Here is a 15,989-nt window from a genome sequence, read left to right as displayed (position 1 = left end):
TATTTAAAGTTTAACTTTTTTTTTTTAAAGTACTAGGACTAAAGAAAAAAACATGAAAATGTGATATCTCTGTGTATTTTATACTGACTAAAATAATAATCGGAATGGGGCACATTTACTGACAGCAGTGGAAACTGTCCCAAATGCAGTTTGCCTGTGTAGTGTGCGGGGTTTGCCAATTGTGGTGCAGACCCTTCTTAAATACCTGAAAAGCTGTTTACACCTAAAAGAATGTGCAAAGTCTGATGGAAAACTGGCGCCCGGCCCTTAGTAAATATGCCCCAATGTGTTATTTAGTCTGTACAGTGAACGTTGTAAATACAAGGCTGGTCAGAAAATGGCCATTCTACATATATTTTTCTAGCTGCACAGTATACTGAAACAAATATTACCGTATATACTCGTGTATAAGCCGAGTTTTTCAGCACAAAAAATGCTGAAACTCCTCAACTCGGCTTATACATGAGTCAATACTCACCCACCGGCGGCCCTGATGTCCGCGCTACTGCCCCCCGATGTCAGCACGGGTCCTCTTCTGTCTTCTGTCTTCTTTCTTCGGTAACATCCTGCAGGGCACCGCCATGTTTTTCTCCCGGCCGGTGCATAGTATGACGTCAGCAGCGGCCGCGTCATACTATGCGCCTGCCGGCCGGGAAGTGCATGGCCGTGCCCTGCAGGATGTTACCGAAGACAAAAGACTGGCGCGGAATCCAGAAGAAGGAGGCTGGGCTGACTGAATACTACTGGGAGCAGGCTGGGCTGGCTGTAAACTACTGGGAGCAGGCTGGGCTCACTGTATACTACTGGGGGCCGGCTAGGCTGGCTGTATACTACAGGGGGCAGGCTGGCTGTATACTACAGGGGGCAGGCTAGGCTGGCTGTATACTACTGGGGCAGGCAGACTGGTTGTATACTACAAGGGGCCGGCTGGCTATATACTACTGGGGGCAGGCTGGCTGTAAACTGCAGGGGGCAGGCTGGCTGTATACTACAGGGGGCAGGTTGGTTGTGTATACTACATGGGGCAGGCTGGGTGTATACTACTGGGGGCTGGCTGTATACTACAGGGGGCAGGCTGGGTTGGCCGTATACTACTGGGGCAGGCTGGCTGGCTGTATACTACAAGGGGCAGGCTGGTTTTATACTACAGGGGGCAGGCTGGGCTGGCTGTATACTACAGGGGGGCAGGTTCGGCTGGCTGTATACTACTGGGGGAAGGCTGGGCTGGCTGTATACTACTGGGGTAGGCTGGGCTGGCTGTATACTACTGGGGGCAGGCTGGGCTGGCTGTATACTACTGGGGGCAGGCTGGGCTGGCTGTATACTACTGGGGCGGACTGGGCTGGATGTATACTACTGGGAGCAGGCTGGGCTGGCTGTATACTACTGAGGGCAGGCTGGGCTGGCTGTATATTACTGGGGGCAGGCTGGGCTGGCTGTATACTACAGGAGGCAGGCTGGGCTGTTTACTACAGGGGGCAAGCTGGCTGTATACTACTGGGGGCTGGCTGTATACTACAGGGGGAAGGCTGGCGGTATACTACTGGGGGCAGGCTGGCTGTATACTACTGGGGCAGGCTGGCTATATACTACTGGGGGCAGGCTGGGTATATACTACTGGGGACTTGCTGGCTATATACTACTGGGGACTTGCTGGCTATATACTACGGCGGGCTTGCTGGCTATATATTTTGGGGGTGGGTCTGTGATCAATGCATTTCCCACCCTCGGCTTATACTCGAGTCTATAGGTTTTCCCAGTTTTTGGTGGTAAAATTAGGGGTCTCGGCTTATACTCGGGTCAGCTTGTACTCAAGTATATACGGTAAATGGTTCCAATAGGGAATACATTTTACTACAGATAAGCTATGGTTTTTGGAACACAGTAAAACACAGAAATTCAAAGAGAGGTTGGTTTTCAGGGGTTAAATATTTAGTCAATGAACACTTTGTTACCTGAAGTGTGTACATAATTCTGTATTGTGTACTAAAAGAAAAATAGTGTTTCTATTTACACAAATATTAAGTGTCATTCTTTCACCTTTTATGTATCTACAGAGATCTAAGTACGTCAATCCAAAACAAACAGCTACATCCTGCAAATAATAAATCAAAAGTCTTTAGACCGTAAAATCCAGAAAGCACAAATCTCCATACTGTATAGAGCAGGAGTGCACAACCTTTTTTCGGCCCAAGGGCCGCAATGTCATGCTGCTACCCTTCAGGGGGTCGCACTATTAACCAAAACCCTAGATGTGCCAAAAATCATAGTACAGAGTAAATACTTTCCAGAAACCACTACTGCATAATACTGCATTTGTATAATTAGTAACTTAGACCTCAGACTACAATACAGTGCACAAACATATTATTAAAGGAAACCTACCATTTCAAATGGTAGGTTTAAGCTGTAAACACCGAGCACCAGCTCAGGATGAGCTGGGGCCGGTGCTTAGTTTCGTTAGTGTTAAAACCGCGGTATCGCGGTTTTAACACTTTTTAAACTTTATAGCATAAACTGCTTCGGCGCTGCGTGCGCACGATCGTGCGCGCGCCTACATAGGAAATGCCGCAGGCGTTGCGCGCGCACTGTCGCGCGCAGCGCCGAAGCGGCTTCTGCTATAAAGTTTAAAAAGTGTTAAAACCGCAATACCGCTCACCCTGAGCTGGTGCACGGTGTTTACAGCTTAAACCTACCATTTGAAATGGTAGGTTTCCTTTAATGATAATGATTTTTATGATAGTGGAAATTATTATCTGCTGCACGGGACCAATACTTGCTTTTTTTCTGCCAGAGGTGAAAAGAATATAACAACAATAATACTGCCCCTATGTACAAGAATATAACTACTATAATACTGCCCCCTATGTACAAGAATAGAACTACTATAAAACTGTCCTCTATGTACAAGAATAGAACTACTATAATACTGCTCCCTATGTACAAGAATAGAACTACTATAATACTGCCCCTATGTACCAGAATGTAACTACTATAATACTGCCCCTATGTACAAGAATATAACTACTATAATACTGCCCAATATGTACAAGAATATAACTCCTATAATACTGCCCAATATGTACAAGAATATAACTCCTATAATACTGCCCAATATGTACAAGAATATAACTCCTATAATACTGCCCAATATGTACAAGAATATAACTCCTATAATACTGCCCAATATGTACAAGAATATAACTACTATAATACTGCCCCCTATGTACAAGAATATAACTACTATAATACTGCCCCCTATGTACAAGAATAGAACTACTATAAAACTGTCCTCTATGTACAAGAATAGAACTACTATAATACTGCTCCCTATGTACAAGAATAGAACTACTATAATACTGCCCCTATGTACCAGAATGTAACTACTATACTTCTGCCCCTATGTACAAGAATATAACTATTATAAAACTGCTCTTCCCCCCTCCACAGACACCTAGCCCCCCAGGTCTTCTCTCTCACCTCACTCAGACAGCCTTCTCCTGCCCCTGGTTCTAGCTTCCCCCTCCTGCCCCCAGTTCTAGCCCCCCCCTGCCCCCAGTTCTAGTCTCCCCTCCTGCCCTCAGTTCTAGATGCCCCCTCCTGCCCCCAGTTATAGCAACCCCCTGCTGCCCCAGTTCAAGTCCCCCCCTGCTACCCCCAGTACTAGCCCCCCAGCTTACCCCAGTTTTAGTTCCCCCGTTGCCCCCAGTTCTACTGCCCCCTTGCTGCCCCCAGTTCTAGTTCCCTGCGATCCTGCCCCCAGTTGTTGCCCGCCAGTTGTAATTCCCCCCCTCTGCCCCAAGTTTTATTCCCCCATTCTGTCCCCAGTTCTACTCCCCCCCTGCGGCCCCCTGTTCTAGTCCCTCCCTGCTGCCCCCAGTTATATTCCTCCCCTCCACACACACATATACAGGATATACAACATACACACAGATGGGCAGGTCGCGTATGAGGTGGGTGTGCCAGCATGGCTAGTGCCAGCACCTGGCTTACCCGGGCAAGTGCCGGGGCCCCAGAGGTCCCAGAGGGGCCCACGGGACAAACTGGCAACATAAGTTAACTCAATTACATCGGCATACTTGTTGCCGATGTAATTGAGATAAGCGCTGCACTCACACTGCCGGCGCGGCTGACAGGGGGCGGCACCGCAAGCGGAATTGCACAAAACATAATAGCATCGGCGCGGCCGATGTATTTCTGCCGCGGAGCGTCTTATACTGTGCAGGACGGTGCCGACGTGATGACGTCACGCCGCTAGTGTCCCTGCTGATGCACAGTAGACGCTGCTGTCACTCGGAAGATGTAACAGATGAAGAAGATGCGAGCAGCCCTTGAGGTAAGTTAGCGTTTATTAATTTTTTCTGGCCACTAATAATGTGTATTTTATTAATTAATGGAGCCAGTATGTGTAGGGGTGGGGGGTATATTAATTCATGGGGCGCGGGGGGTATATTAATTAATTGAGCCTGGGGTGGGGGGGGGGTGTATATAAATTAATGGAGCCTGGGGGGGGTGTATATAAATTAATGGAGCCTAGGGGGGGGTGTATATTAATTAATGGAGCATGGGGGGCTGTATATTAATATTGGTATCTTAAGGTTCTGCGTTTTTAATGCCACCACATGAGTTCACTGCTAAGAGGCCCAGTGAGGCGCTGTCGCCCAGGGGCCCACTGCAACCTGGAGCCGGCCCTGTGTGGCAGGCTGGGTTAGTCAGCTGTAATCAGAAGAAGTAGTGGGGATGGATATATATGGTGAGTGGGGCCGGACACAGGGAAGCATAAAATTAATAAACCTCACTCCCTCCTCTTCTCCGTCGGCATGGGAAGGGGGCGGATGGGCTGCTGGACCTGCTAATCACTGGGCATGGGGCAGGGACAGATTAAGTGATGGGCCCGGGACTCCTCTCCACCGGCCCCTGTAATAATTTACACGTCTGGGGCCCCCCTGCTACAGCTGTAGTTACGCCACTGGAACACTTGTTTTATTCAGTAAATATAATCGCGGCCCTGCTGCTACACTAGAAACTGCAGGCAGCAGGAGCAAAATGAGGGACAGCGGGCCGCGGGTTGTGCACCCCTGGTATAGATCAATATCCATTCTGAAACGAATGTGACTAGAGATGAGCATTGGGTCTGTGCATCTCTAATTGAGACCTATTTATCTGGCTGAGTTTGAGGCCCCTGGTATACATAATAGTATATATTATGCTATTTATAAGGTTTAAAATACGGATGCAAAATATTGCCAAAATTTGTGCATTGTGAAAGTAGCCATGGGGATGGAATCAAGGTGATTGAGAGATAAGTTTATACATTAAGTATTTTTGTCTTTCTTCATAAAGATAGGATAAGCTTAGTGCACCTGTATTAGTTTATGATAATTCAAATGCATGGGGAAAAATATAAACCAATCAGCCAGTTATTAGCCTCAGCGATAATGTGTGCATGAACAGCACATAATTGTTTGGTCAAGTCAGTCATATTGTGAGATGTTTGAACAAAGTTTTCAAAGTTTTCAAATTGTATCTTATCTTTTTTAAAAGGAGGAGGCACGTTACTGTTCATCGGACTGCCTAATACAACGACATTGGCAGAAAACCAACCATCTGGAACAGTGGTTTACACATTTTCTGTTAACTCTACATCATCCTTATCTGTCGGTCCCAGCATAATTAACAGCAATCCACTTACCAGTGCTTTTAGAATTGATAATAATCCTCCAAACTATTCGGTAAGCATTTTATAAAAATAATTCTAGAGATACTATAGTCTAAAAAAAACCATACTTTGACAAAAAATCCTCTGGACTTCTTATATTATAACTCTATATGTCACGATAAGTGAAAAAGTTATACAAGTTATGCAAATTAGCCTGGCTATGTCACCCAAGCGCCTCAGGGAGTCTAATATTTCAAAGTATACACAACCCTCATAGCGCTAGCGGGGGGCAGAGGCGGGCAGGAGTGCTAGAGCTACAGGGGATATAGAGTTAGAATAAAAGAAGTTAGAATAAAAGAATGTTGTTCCTCAAGAACTTCTTACTAGGACGCATCTACCATCACTAAACTGATGGTAGATGTGCTTTAAGTACACCTGTATGAGTATATCAAGATTTTCTCTTCGTTTTCTTCCATCCTACCTTTACTCTTTTATTTTAGTCATTAGGAAAACTACCATGAGGAATCTACTTTTAGAAGTAGATCTGATGGTAGATCCCTCCTTCCTGCTTCTGCCCTCATCTGTAATTTAATTATCCTGGAACCTAATCTAAGTTGTTGAAAACAAAATTTTGGGAATATGAAGATTAATTTACATATTAATAAACTAACATTTTTAACACATTATGTTAGGTTCGGTGATTATTAAATGAGAGATAATGGCAGGGGCAGGCAGGACGAATCTACTATCAGATATACTTCTGAAAGTAGAATCCTCATGGTAGGTTTCCTTTAAGCATGAATGTAGCATTTTAAAAAAAGGATATTGACTCTCATATTACCACAAAGACTTCAATGGCCTATTTTATGATTTGACTTTGCCAACTTCAAAGGAAAGATCTTGTGTAAGTTTCTTGGGACTTACCCTAGGTTAACTTTAATTCACGGACTTGTACTGTAGAAGGTTGCAGCTAGGTGGTCAATAAGAGTCCTGCACTTAAAGTAGTTGGCCACTTTTCAATAAATATCTTCTATTATATTTTGGGATGTATATGTACCTGTGTCTTTGCCTCCTTTGAAATCTCCTGCATTTCCCTGTTCTCAGCATGCTGCCCACACAGCTGCCATCTCTATAATAATAATAATAATAATCTTTATTTATATAGCGCCATCAATTTCCGTAGCGCTTTACACATCATAGGGGACATATACAACTATATTACATTACAAAGAACAAACAGTCATATGGAACAATAGGAGTGAGGGCCCTGCTCACAAGAGCTTGCAGACTATGAGGATGAGGGGGTGACACAAGAGGTTGTATAATGGTCCAGCCAATCTTTATAAGGGAACAATATAAAATTATTTAATAAATAATTTACTAAACAACGATGTTGCTGCTTGAACCAGCCATCAACCGCCATCTTATTTACTGGGTCCTAGGTGAAAAAGACTGCAGAGGAGCCTGGAGCTTGGTATATATCAGCTGTTTGTCAGATAACAGATGGGAGATAGAACATAGGATGGATTAGTAAAGGGAGAGTTGACAATTCAAGCAGCTAGCGAGTGTGATAGGCTTGCCTAAAGAGATGGGTTTTAATAGCACGTTTGAAGCTTTGGAGGGTGAGTATTAGTCTGAAAGTCCGGGGAAGGGCATTCCAGAGAATTGGAGCAACTCGGGAGTAGTCCTGGATACGTGCTACAGGATATCCTTGTGATATCACCCTCATTTCCACTCTCATCACAGTCAATCCACACTGACAAAGACAAGGAGGGAAAGGGAGCTTGATGAGTCATAACTCTTCTACTGCAGGCTGCATCTATTCAGCAGAGCTCACAGATGTACACAAAGAAGCACAGAGGGTCTGCCCACAGTACAAAACCAAAACTGCCGAAGCACTTGATGAACATTAAGGAATTATCTACAAGGCAGTAAAGGCAACAGGATTGGCTAAATGGTTTTCTTAGCTTTCATATTATTGGATTTATATATATATATATATATATATATATATATATATATATATATATATTGTGACAAGGTCACTATTGAATTGGAGAGAAAATGAAGGTTTATGTGTATTACAGCGACCACAATGTGAATTGGGTCAAACTGGAAGCTGTTTTCCATGTGTTGGTCTCTGGGAAGACCTGGTACAGGACCCTAATTGCAGGAGAGGAGTATGATCACTGCTCCAGCCAAAGCTTCCAGATTGTAATGGGTCTAACAATGCACCAGGTGTGCAATCCCTTAAAGAAGGGTGTGGAGCAGTCAGAAGTCGCTCTCTACCTGGAGACACAGAAGCTGGACTGTGTGAGAGCCACACGTGAGTGAAACAGGGTTACTGAACGTATGTTCCATGCTGGCAGGGAGAAGCCCTCCAGTGGCTAGTGAGGGCCGCCAAGCGTTTAGTTAGAGCCGGACAGGCAAGGATTTTATTTGATATTTTGTTTGATACTGGTGTTTTTCTGGAATAAATGCACAGTTTTCAACTTGAATCCTGCTGTCCATGAGGGCTTTGTCATTGCCGATCCCTGATGTTTTTTCTGGAGAGAAGTGGCTTCGTTGCTGCCCTCCGCCTTGACACCAGGCCTTGCTCCAAGAGTCTCCGCCTCACAGTGTGTGTAGATGAACTCACACCTGCCTGCTGCCATTCCTTAGCGAGCTCTGCACTGCTGGTAGCCCGATCCCGAAGCTGAAACACTTTTAAGAGACGGTACTGGCACTTGCTGGTCCTTCTTGGGCACCCTGGAGCCTTTTTGGCAACAATGGAACCTCTCTCCTTGAATTCCTTGATGATGCGATAGATTGTTGACTGAGGTGCAATCTTTCTAGCTGCGATACTCTTCCGTGTTAGGCCAGTTTTGTGCAGTGCAATGATGACTGCACGTGTTTCTTTAGAGATAACCATGGGTAACAGAAGAGAAACAATGCCAAGCCTCCTGTTAAAGTGTCCAGTGATGTGATTCTTATTTAATGATGACAGATTGATCTCCAGCCCTGTCCTCATTAACACCCACACCTGTGTTAATGGACCAATCACTGAAACGATGTTAGCTGCTCCTTTTAAGGCAGGTCTGCAATGAAGTTGAAATGTGTTTTGGGGGATAAAGTTAATTATCTAGGCAAATATTGACTTTGCAATTAATTGCTGTTAAGCTGATCACTCTTTATAACATTCTGGAGTATATGCAAATTGCCATGATAAAGCCAGATGCAGTACACTTTGTAAAAATTAACATTTGTATCATTCTCAAAACTTTTGGCCATGACTGTACTAGCCTGACCAGGGGCTGGGAGGCTAAATCATGCCCCAGTAGCCTCTGTAGTTAATTTACATATTATAAAAATAAGGTTTTTAACAAATTAGGTTATGTTCCAGAATTATTACATTACAGATTAGGGCAGAGGCAGGCAGGAGAAATCTACCATCAGATCTACTTCTGAATCCTCATGGTAGGTTTCCTTTAAGGAGCCACACAAAATATCAAGTGTTGGTGAAATATACAGATTTACAGTGCTTTTCCAAATGTATGCAAATTGAAAGACTGAAAAGTGCGGCATGCATATACAGAGCAAAAGAGCAAAAGTTTGGACATACCTTCTCATTCAGAGCTTTTTGTATTTTCATAAATTGTACATTCACATTGAAGGCATCAAAACTATGAATGATCACATGTGGAATTATATACTTAACAAAAAAGTGTGAAACAGCTGAAAATAAGTCTTACATTCTAAATCCTTTTGCTTCGATTACTGCTTTGCACACTCCTGGCATTCTCTTGATGAGCTTTAAGAGGTGTCACCTCAAATGGTCTACCCACAGTCTTGAGGGAGTTCCCAGAGATGCTTACCACTTGTTGGCCCTTTTGCCTTCACTTTGTAGTCCATCTCACCCCAAACCATCTGGATTAGGTTCAGGTATGGTCATCTGGCGTAGCCCCCCGTCACTCTCCTTCTTGGTCAAAAAGCCCTTAGACAGCCTGGAGGTGTGTTTGTGGAAAATCCTGTTTAAAGTCCTGTTGAAAAATAAATGATGATCCAAGTAAACACAAACCAGATGGGATAGCATTCCGCAGCAAGATGCTGTGGTAATGTAAGATTGTAAAATGCAAGATGCTGTGTAGTGTAATACAGTCTATGGAGGATGTTCATAGGCTGCAGGGTGACTTGGACAAACTGAGTGTTTGGTCATCTACTTGGCAAATGAGGTTCAATTTGGATAAATGCAAGGTTATGCACATGGGGGCTAATAATCCACATGCAACATATGTCCTTGGGAGAGTAAATATAGGAGAGTCCCTTGTTGAGAAGGACCTGGGTGTACTAGTAGATCATAGATTAAATAACAGCATGCAATGTCAATCAGCTGTCTCTAAAGCCATGTATCAAAAGTAGTGTGAACTCTCGGAATAGGGATGTAATATTACAAAAATCCACAAAAATGATAAGAGGTATGGAGGGTCTCAGTTATTAGGAAAGATTAAACCAACTAGATTAATTTAGTCTGGAAAAGAGTCAACTACGAGGGGACATGATTTATTTATATAAATATATGAATGGTCCATACAAAAAATATGGTGGTAAATTGTTCCAGATTAAATCAAATCAACAGAAGATGGGGCACTGTCTAGAGAAAACAAGGTTTAAGCACCAGAGGCGACAGGGGCTTTTTTACTGTGAGAACTGTAAATCTGTGGAATAGCCTGCCTCAGCCGCTGGTCACAGCAGGGACAACAGAGAGCTTCAAGAAGGGTCTAGATGCCTTTTTACACCTAAATAACATTGATGGTTATGTTATATAGAATTGATCCCCTAAATTCCTTCCCTATACAATCCCTTCCCTTGGTTGAACTTGATGGACATGTGTCTTTTTTCAACCGTACAAACTATAATAACATGAGCCATGCTGGTTCAGTATAAATCCCCAACAGTGTCACCAGCAAAGCCCCCCACACCATCACACCTCCTTCTGCATGCTTCACGGTGGGAATCAGGCATGTAGAGTCCATTCCTTCACCTTTTCTGCCTCATACAAAGACACGGTGGTTGAAACCAAAGATCTCATATTTGGATTCATTAGACCAAAGCCCGGATTTGCACTGGTCTAATATCCATTCCTTGTGTTCTGTTGTGCTTGTTGCCTGTCCTTGGTTTCCTAGCAGCTATGTTACCTTGAAGGTCTGCTGCACAAAGTCTCCTCTTACCAATTGTTGTAGACATGTGTCTGCTGCTAGACCTCTGTGTGGCAGTGACCTGGTCTCTAATCTGAGCTGCTGTTACCCTGTGATTTCTGAGGCTGATGACTCGGATGAACTCTTTGTCTTCCTTTCTTGGGGCGGTCCTCATGTTAGCCAGTTTCTTTTTAGTGCTTGATGGTTTTTGCACCCGCACTTAAAGACTCTTTCTAAGTTTTCCCAGTTTTTTTGAAGTAATGATGGCCACTTGTTTTTCTTTACTTAGCTCCTTTTTTTGTAGCCATAATACACATTCTACCAGTCTATTCAGTAGAACTATTAGCTGTGTATCCACCTGACTTCTGAACAACACAACTGATGGTCCCAACCTCATTTATAAGGCAAGAAATCCCACTTATGAAACCTGACAGGGCACCTGTGGTGGGAAAACCTTTTCTGGTGACTACCTCTTGAAGCTCATCAAGAGAATGCCAGGAGTGTGCAAAGCAGTAATCAAAGCCAAAGTTGTTTCATACTTTTTTGTTAAGTATATAATTCTACATGTGTTAATTCATAGTTTTGATGCATTCAGTGTGAATCTACAATTTTTATAGTCATGAAAATAAGGAAAACTCTTTTCATGAGAAGGCGTGTCCAGACTTTTGGTCTGTACTGTATATTCAGCCCCATCAAATAATACTTGCAATTACAACTGCATGTCTGTTGGAATATGTCACTTTCAGCTTTGATTATCCAGAGAGAAGGGAAAGTTTTACCATTGAGTTTTGCAAAGTAGCTCTTCCCCTTGTACAGAGATTGTCTCGAATAAGCAAGGATTAACATCCTGGTAAGTGATCTGCTGCTATCTGTTTTACTTGTCAGTCTCTTAAATAGTTTACGTGTTCCCAGACTCCCTTGCCAGAGATTATCTATTCTATCACTCAGTCACTGTGCGGTTTTGTCTGTGTTTTTTGATTGTTTACTTGTTGTTATGCTTCACTATTCTAATGTATTTCGGATTTGACACTTTTGATATCTTGTTTTGATTTTGGACTGACTGACTACTCTTTGAACCTTTGTGTCATTATCTGTCTACCTCTACCTGCTAGGTGCCAGGAAAGAGCAATTTCACATTGTAGGATCATTCAGGGTATGTTGGCAAGATCCAGGTACTGGCATCATCAGGGCAGTTTATTTGCTACATGCAGTTCGTAGGAACTTAGTGAGGTAAGATCACTCGCACTTAGTCTGATGGCCAGCAACTAGTCTGGGTGTTGATCTGCCTTTTGCTGGACTAGTACCGGCATTATCATCACAGAAGAACAATTTTGACGTCAACTCACAGAGTTTCAAAAAGATCAATGCTCTAATTCAAACAATTTTATACATGAATATCTGGTAATTTCAACCATTGCATTGTAGATTTGTGCTGCTGGAAGGTCAGTCTCAAGTCTTTTTAGGCCTGTAATATGTTTTCCTCAAGGTTAGACAGGTAAACAGCTAAACCTGCTGAAGCTGCATTTCTACAGAATGATTCTGGATTCATAATGTTTCACAGTGGGGATTATGATGATGTGCAGTGTTGGCTTTCCTCCACAGATAGTGTCTGCCATTTAGGCCAAAAAGTAAAATTTTGGTCTCATCTGGCCAGAGCACCTTCTTCCATTTTCTTGCTGTGTCCCCTACATAATTTTTGTAAACTGCAAACAGGACTTTTTGAGGAAAATAGGGAAAAAAATATAAAGGAAATCCGCACAGGCGACTGTTAAAAGTGAAAAATCTTCTTATAGAACTATATTAGTTACATATTAAAAATGTGACATCAAGAGAGTAAAGAGAGAGAAAATACAGGTGATGCGTTTCGGACAAAAGCTGTCCTTAGTCATACCAATTGGAAGTATTATTACAGATGACTCTTATACATGGGAATAGAAAGCCACCGGAAGCCTGGTGGTAGGTGGGAGAGAGGTGTGTCAGGAAGGAGTATCAGAGAAAATCACATGACCGCATCCAACAAGAGGGGAACTTTGTATACAATGAGCCACAGGCATGCTTTCCGCTGTATGAACAGTGAGTAGAAACAAATGCAAATACAAATAAGAACATTAGTAAATGAGCATAAGATCGTTCCTGAAGTTCATGCCATTAGGTGATCGTGTATCTAGAAGCACAATCCAATTGAGGACTTTTTGAGGCTTGGTTTCAAAAATGTCTTTCTTCTTGTCCCTCTTCCATAAAGGCCATGCCTATGGAGTATACAACTGATAGTTCATCCTGTGGACAGATACTCCCACTGTGGATCTCTGCAGCTCCTCCAGCGTGACCCTGGGTCTCTGGGTCTATTGGCAGCTCCTCCTTGTCTGGGGCGGCAGGTTTATGTGAACGTTGTGTCTTGGCAGCTTAAATCTTTTACAGATAATGGACTGAACAGTGTTATTTGCAATGTTCAGAGCTTGAGCTATTTCTTTTTTCATTCTAAACCACCAATATACTTGTGGTGTGATCCTTGGTTTTCATTATTCTGTTTGTTCACTAATTCTTACCAATTACATAAAGGTGTACTCTATTTATAAATAACATGACTTCTAAAGGAAACTGAACTCACTGGGATCACATCAAATATCAATATAATACATTTAAGTTTGTGACTGTAACATTTGAAAACAAGGTATCACCAAGGAATATAAATACCTATGAAACCACTGTACATATACTGTGATCATTGTATTGGTTTTTATTTAACATCTGCACTAAACATTCTGCACTTCTTACAGGTTGTTACTACTGGCAGTCCTGTACTTGATTATGAAACAATACCTAGTAGCTTCGATTTACAGATTTACATGGAGGATAACACAAAGGCCACCAATTTGCAAACATTAACTGTGCAACTCACAAATGTTAATGAACCGCCAGTGTTTCTTGACAACCTGGTAAATCAAAGTAAGTTTTGTCCATGATCAAGGTATATAACTCTAACCACATATTTGCTTGAATTAAACATACCGATAGCTTTTATGAAAATCAGCCAAACAGCATGGAATTTATCATGACTATAGGCAGTTTTTACATGTGCTGGTAAAGGTGCAAAAGAGAGCCATAAACATTTTAACAAAGTAGCAAAATATGCAATGTAGTGATGGTGAGTCTCTCAACAAAAACTAATAAGATAAGCCTTATACAAGGCTTGAAGAGAAGTGGAGTAAATAGGAGTTCCTCACATGGATATTGACCATATGCAGGGAATCCACAGGACTTGACCCTGGCAAACTGTCAAATAGTAACCAAAGTAAGATACCAATAATAATACTAACTACCGTATTTTCCGGACTATAAGGCGCACTTAAAAGCATTGGATTTCCGTGGAAATCCAAAGTGCGCCTTATAGTCCGGTGCGCCCTATGTATGGCGCTGGGCAGCGGACCATACTTACATAGGTCCCCGCTACCGGAGACCGGAGACAGCAGATCTCCACGGGAACTGCAGACCACGCGGCAACAACAACTTCTGCCGCGTGGTCTGCAGTTCCCGCTGGAGATCTGCTGTCTCCGGTAGCGGGGACCAATGTATGTATGGTCCGCTGCCCTCCTCCACCTCCCCCTCACCTTCCCCGCGTTCCCCGTCGCGTCCCGTCGCCGCGTCCCGTCGCCGCGTCCCGTCGCGTCTCCGCCACGCCCCCGGACCTCCGACACGCCGCCGGACCCCGCGCCTTATAGTCCGATGCGCCTTATATATGTAATTATTACATATATAAGGCGCATCGGACTAATGCGCCTTATAGTCCGGTGCGCCCTATAGGGCAGAAAATACGGTAATAATCATGAAACAAAATTCATGAAACAAAATGAGACAGTAATGGGTTAAATAGTCCAGGTCAAATCTCAAAGTTGGAAACAATTAACTAAGATGAAAAGGATATAAGAGCCCTGTTGCACAAAGTATGAGGATTCTGAGCAAGTTTATATTATCAGGTGACGAGCAACAGGTTAAGCATGGACTAAGGCCCCTTCCACTCTTGTGTTGCAGAGTTCAATCAGTTTTCAGTCAGAGTTTGTTCAGTGTCTCAGTTTTTCACGTGCATTTTCAATGCAATTTCAATGCGTTATTCAAGCGCAGATAATGTGGGTGAAAAGGTGGGTGGGTATGGTGCGTTTTTCACGAGCATGACTTACAAAAGTAGAGCATGCCGAGATTTAAACACACATAAAAAAAACGCGTGTGTGCGCGTGAAAAAAAATGCAAGTCTGAAAAAACGCCCATTGATTATAATGGGTCAGAGTGCAATGCAAGTTCTGCACGTCAAAAGCAAGCGCAGAACACGCTCGTGAAAAACGCAAGTGTGGAAGGGGCCTTTTTTTCACGCACGTGAAAAACGCACCATACAAGTCTATGGAGATGCATCAAAAATGCATTGCACTCTGAGACACACGCAAGTGCAATGCAAGTGAAATGTGTTTTTCACGCATCAATTGCCATAGAAAAGATAGAGCTCAGTCCTGAGTCCTTTTCACGAGCATTATCTGCGTGTAAAAAACGCATTGAAATTACATCAAAAATGTCTCAGTGAAAAACTGAGACACTGAACAAACTCTGACTGAAAACTGATTGAACTCTGATGCAAAATGTGCGTTTTTCACTGACCAAACCCTGATCGCAATGAGTAAAAAACTACTCCACTTTGGTATTATCTGTTCAAAGGAGTGTGCAAAACGTAACCAGTCTTTTTTTATAACTGCACTGTCATGATCGTGAACTTCTAGAAAGTAGCTCTTTTTGCCTGTGTTTTACTGAGCATGGCAACTTAGGGGTAAATTTAGAGTGGCTTGCATGTTATCCTATAAAAATATCTTTTTCATGATGGAACATTATTAGAGAAAAGTTTATGTAACCCTTCCCAAATTAATGGGCAGCAACAATTTCTTCCATTCTACAATTTCTTGGCATTGAGTGAAAACTCCCCTGAATGCTCCATACCAGCAAACATTTATTGAGGTGGTTAGTAGTCAAAGTTGAGGTTGAGTTTAACTAAATTTATCTTGACTTTTTCTATTTTGCATTTTTTATGCCCCTAAAATGTTTCTATTTTAAACCATACTTGTGTAAGGTAAACATTTGGTTAGATAGATGTGATTGTTCTCTGTGGCTTGTTTTTA

At 42.8% G+C, this 15,989-nt stretch overlaps 1 protein-coding gene across 5 annotated transcripts in view; it reads left to right on the top strand.

The window, feature by feature from the left end:
- Positions 1-15,989, top strand: part of CDHR3 (cadherin related family member 3) — an 83,749-nt gene that overhangs the window by 38,898 nt on the left and 28,862 nt on the right. For 3 of the 5 annotated variants that reach the window (XM_072147176.1, XM_072147177.1, XM_072147175.1), the window contains exons 2-3: positions 5,545-5,732; positions 13,611-13,779. In XM_072147176.1, the coding sequence (XP_072003277.1) occupies positions 13,680-13,779 (100 nt within the window). In that variant the 5' untranslated portion in view covers positions 5,545-5,732; positions 13,611-13,679. Of the gene's footprint in view, positions 1-5,544; positions 5,733-11,602; positions 11,684-11,945; positions 12,064-13,610; positions 13,780-15,989 lie in introns of those variants that run through there. The other 2 variants (XM_072147179.1, XM_072147178.1) reach the window with 2 other exon arrangements.

Source organism: Engystomops pustulosus, chromosome 4 (genome assembly GCF_040894005.1).
Source record: "Engystomops pustulosus chromosome 4, aEngPut4.maternal, whole genome shotgun sequence".
Lineage (NCBI taxonomy): Eukaryota > Metazoa > Chordata > Amphibia > Anura > Leptodactylidae > Engystomops > Engystomops pustulosus.
Note: the sequence above shows the minus strand (reverse complement) of the source record. Positions and strands in the feature narration are given on the sequence as shown.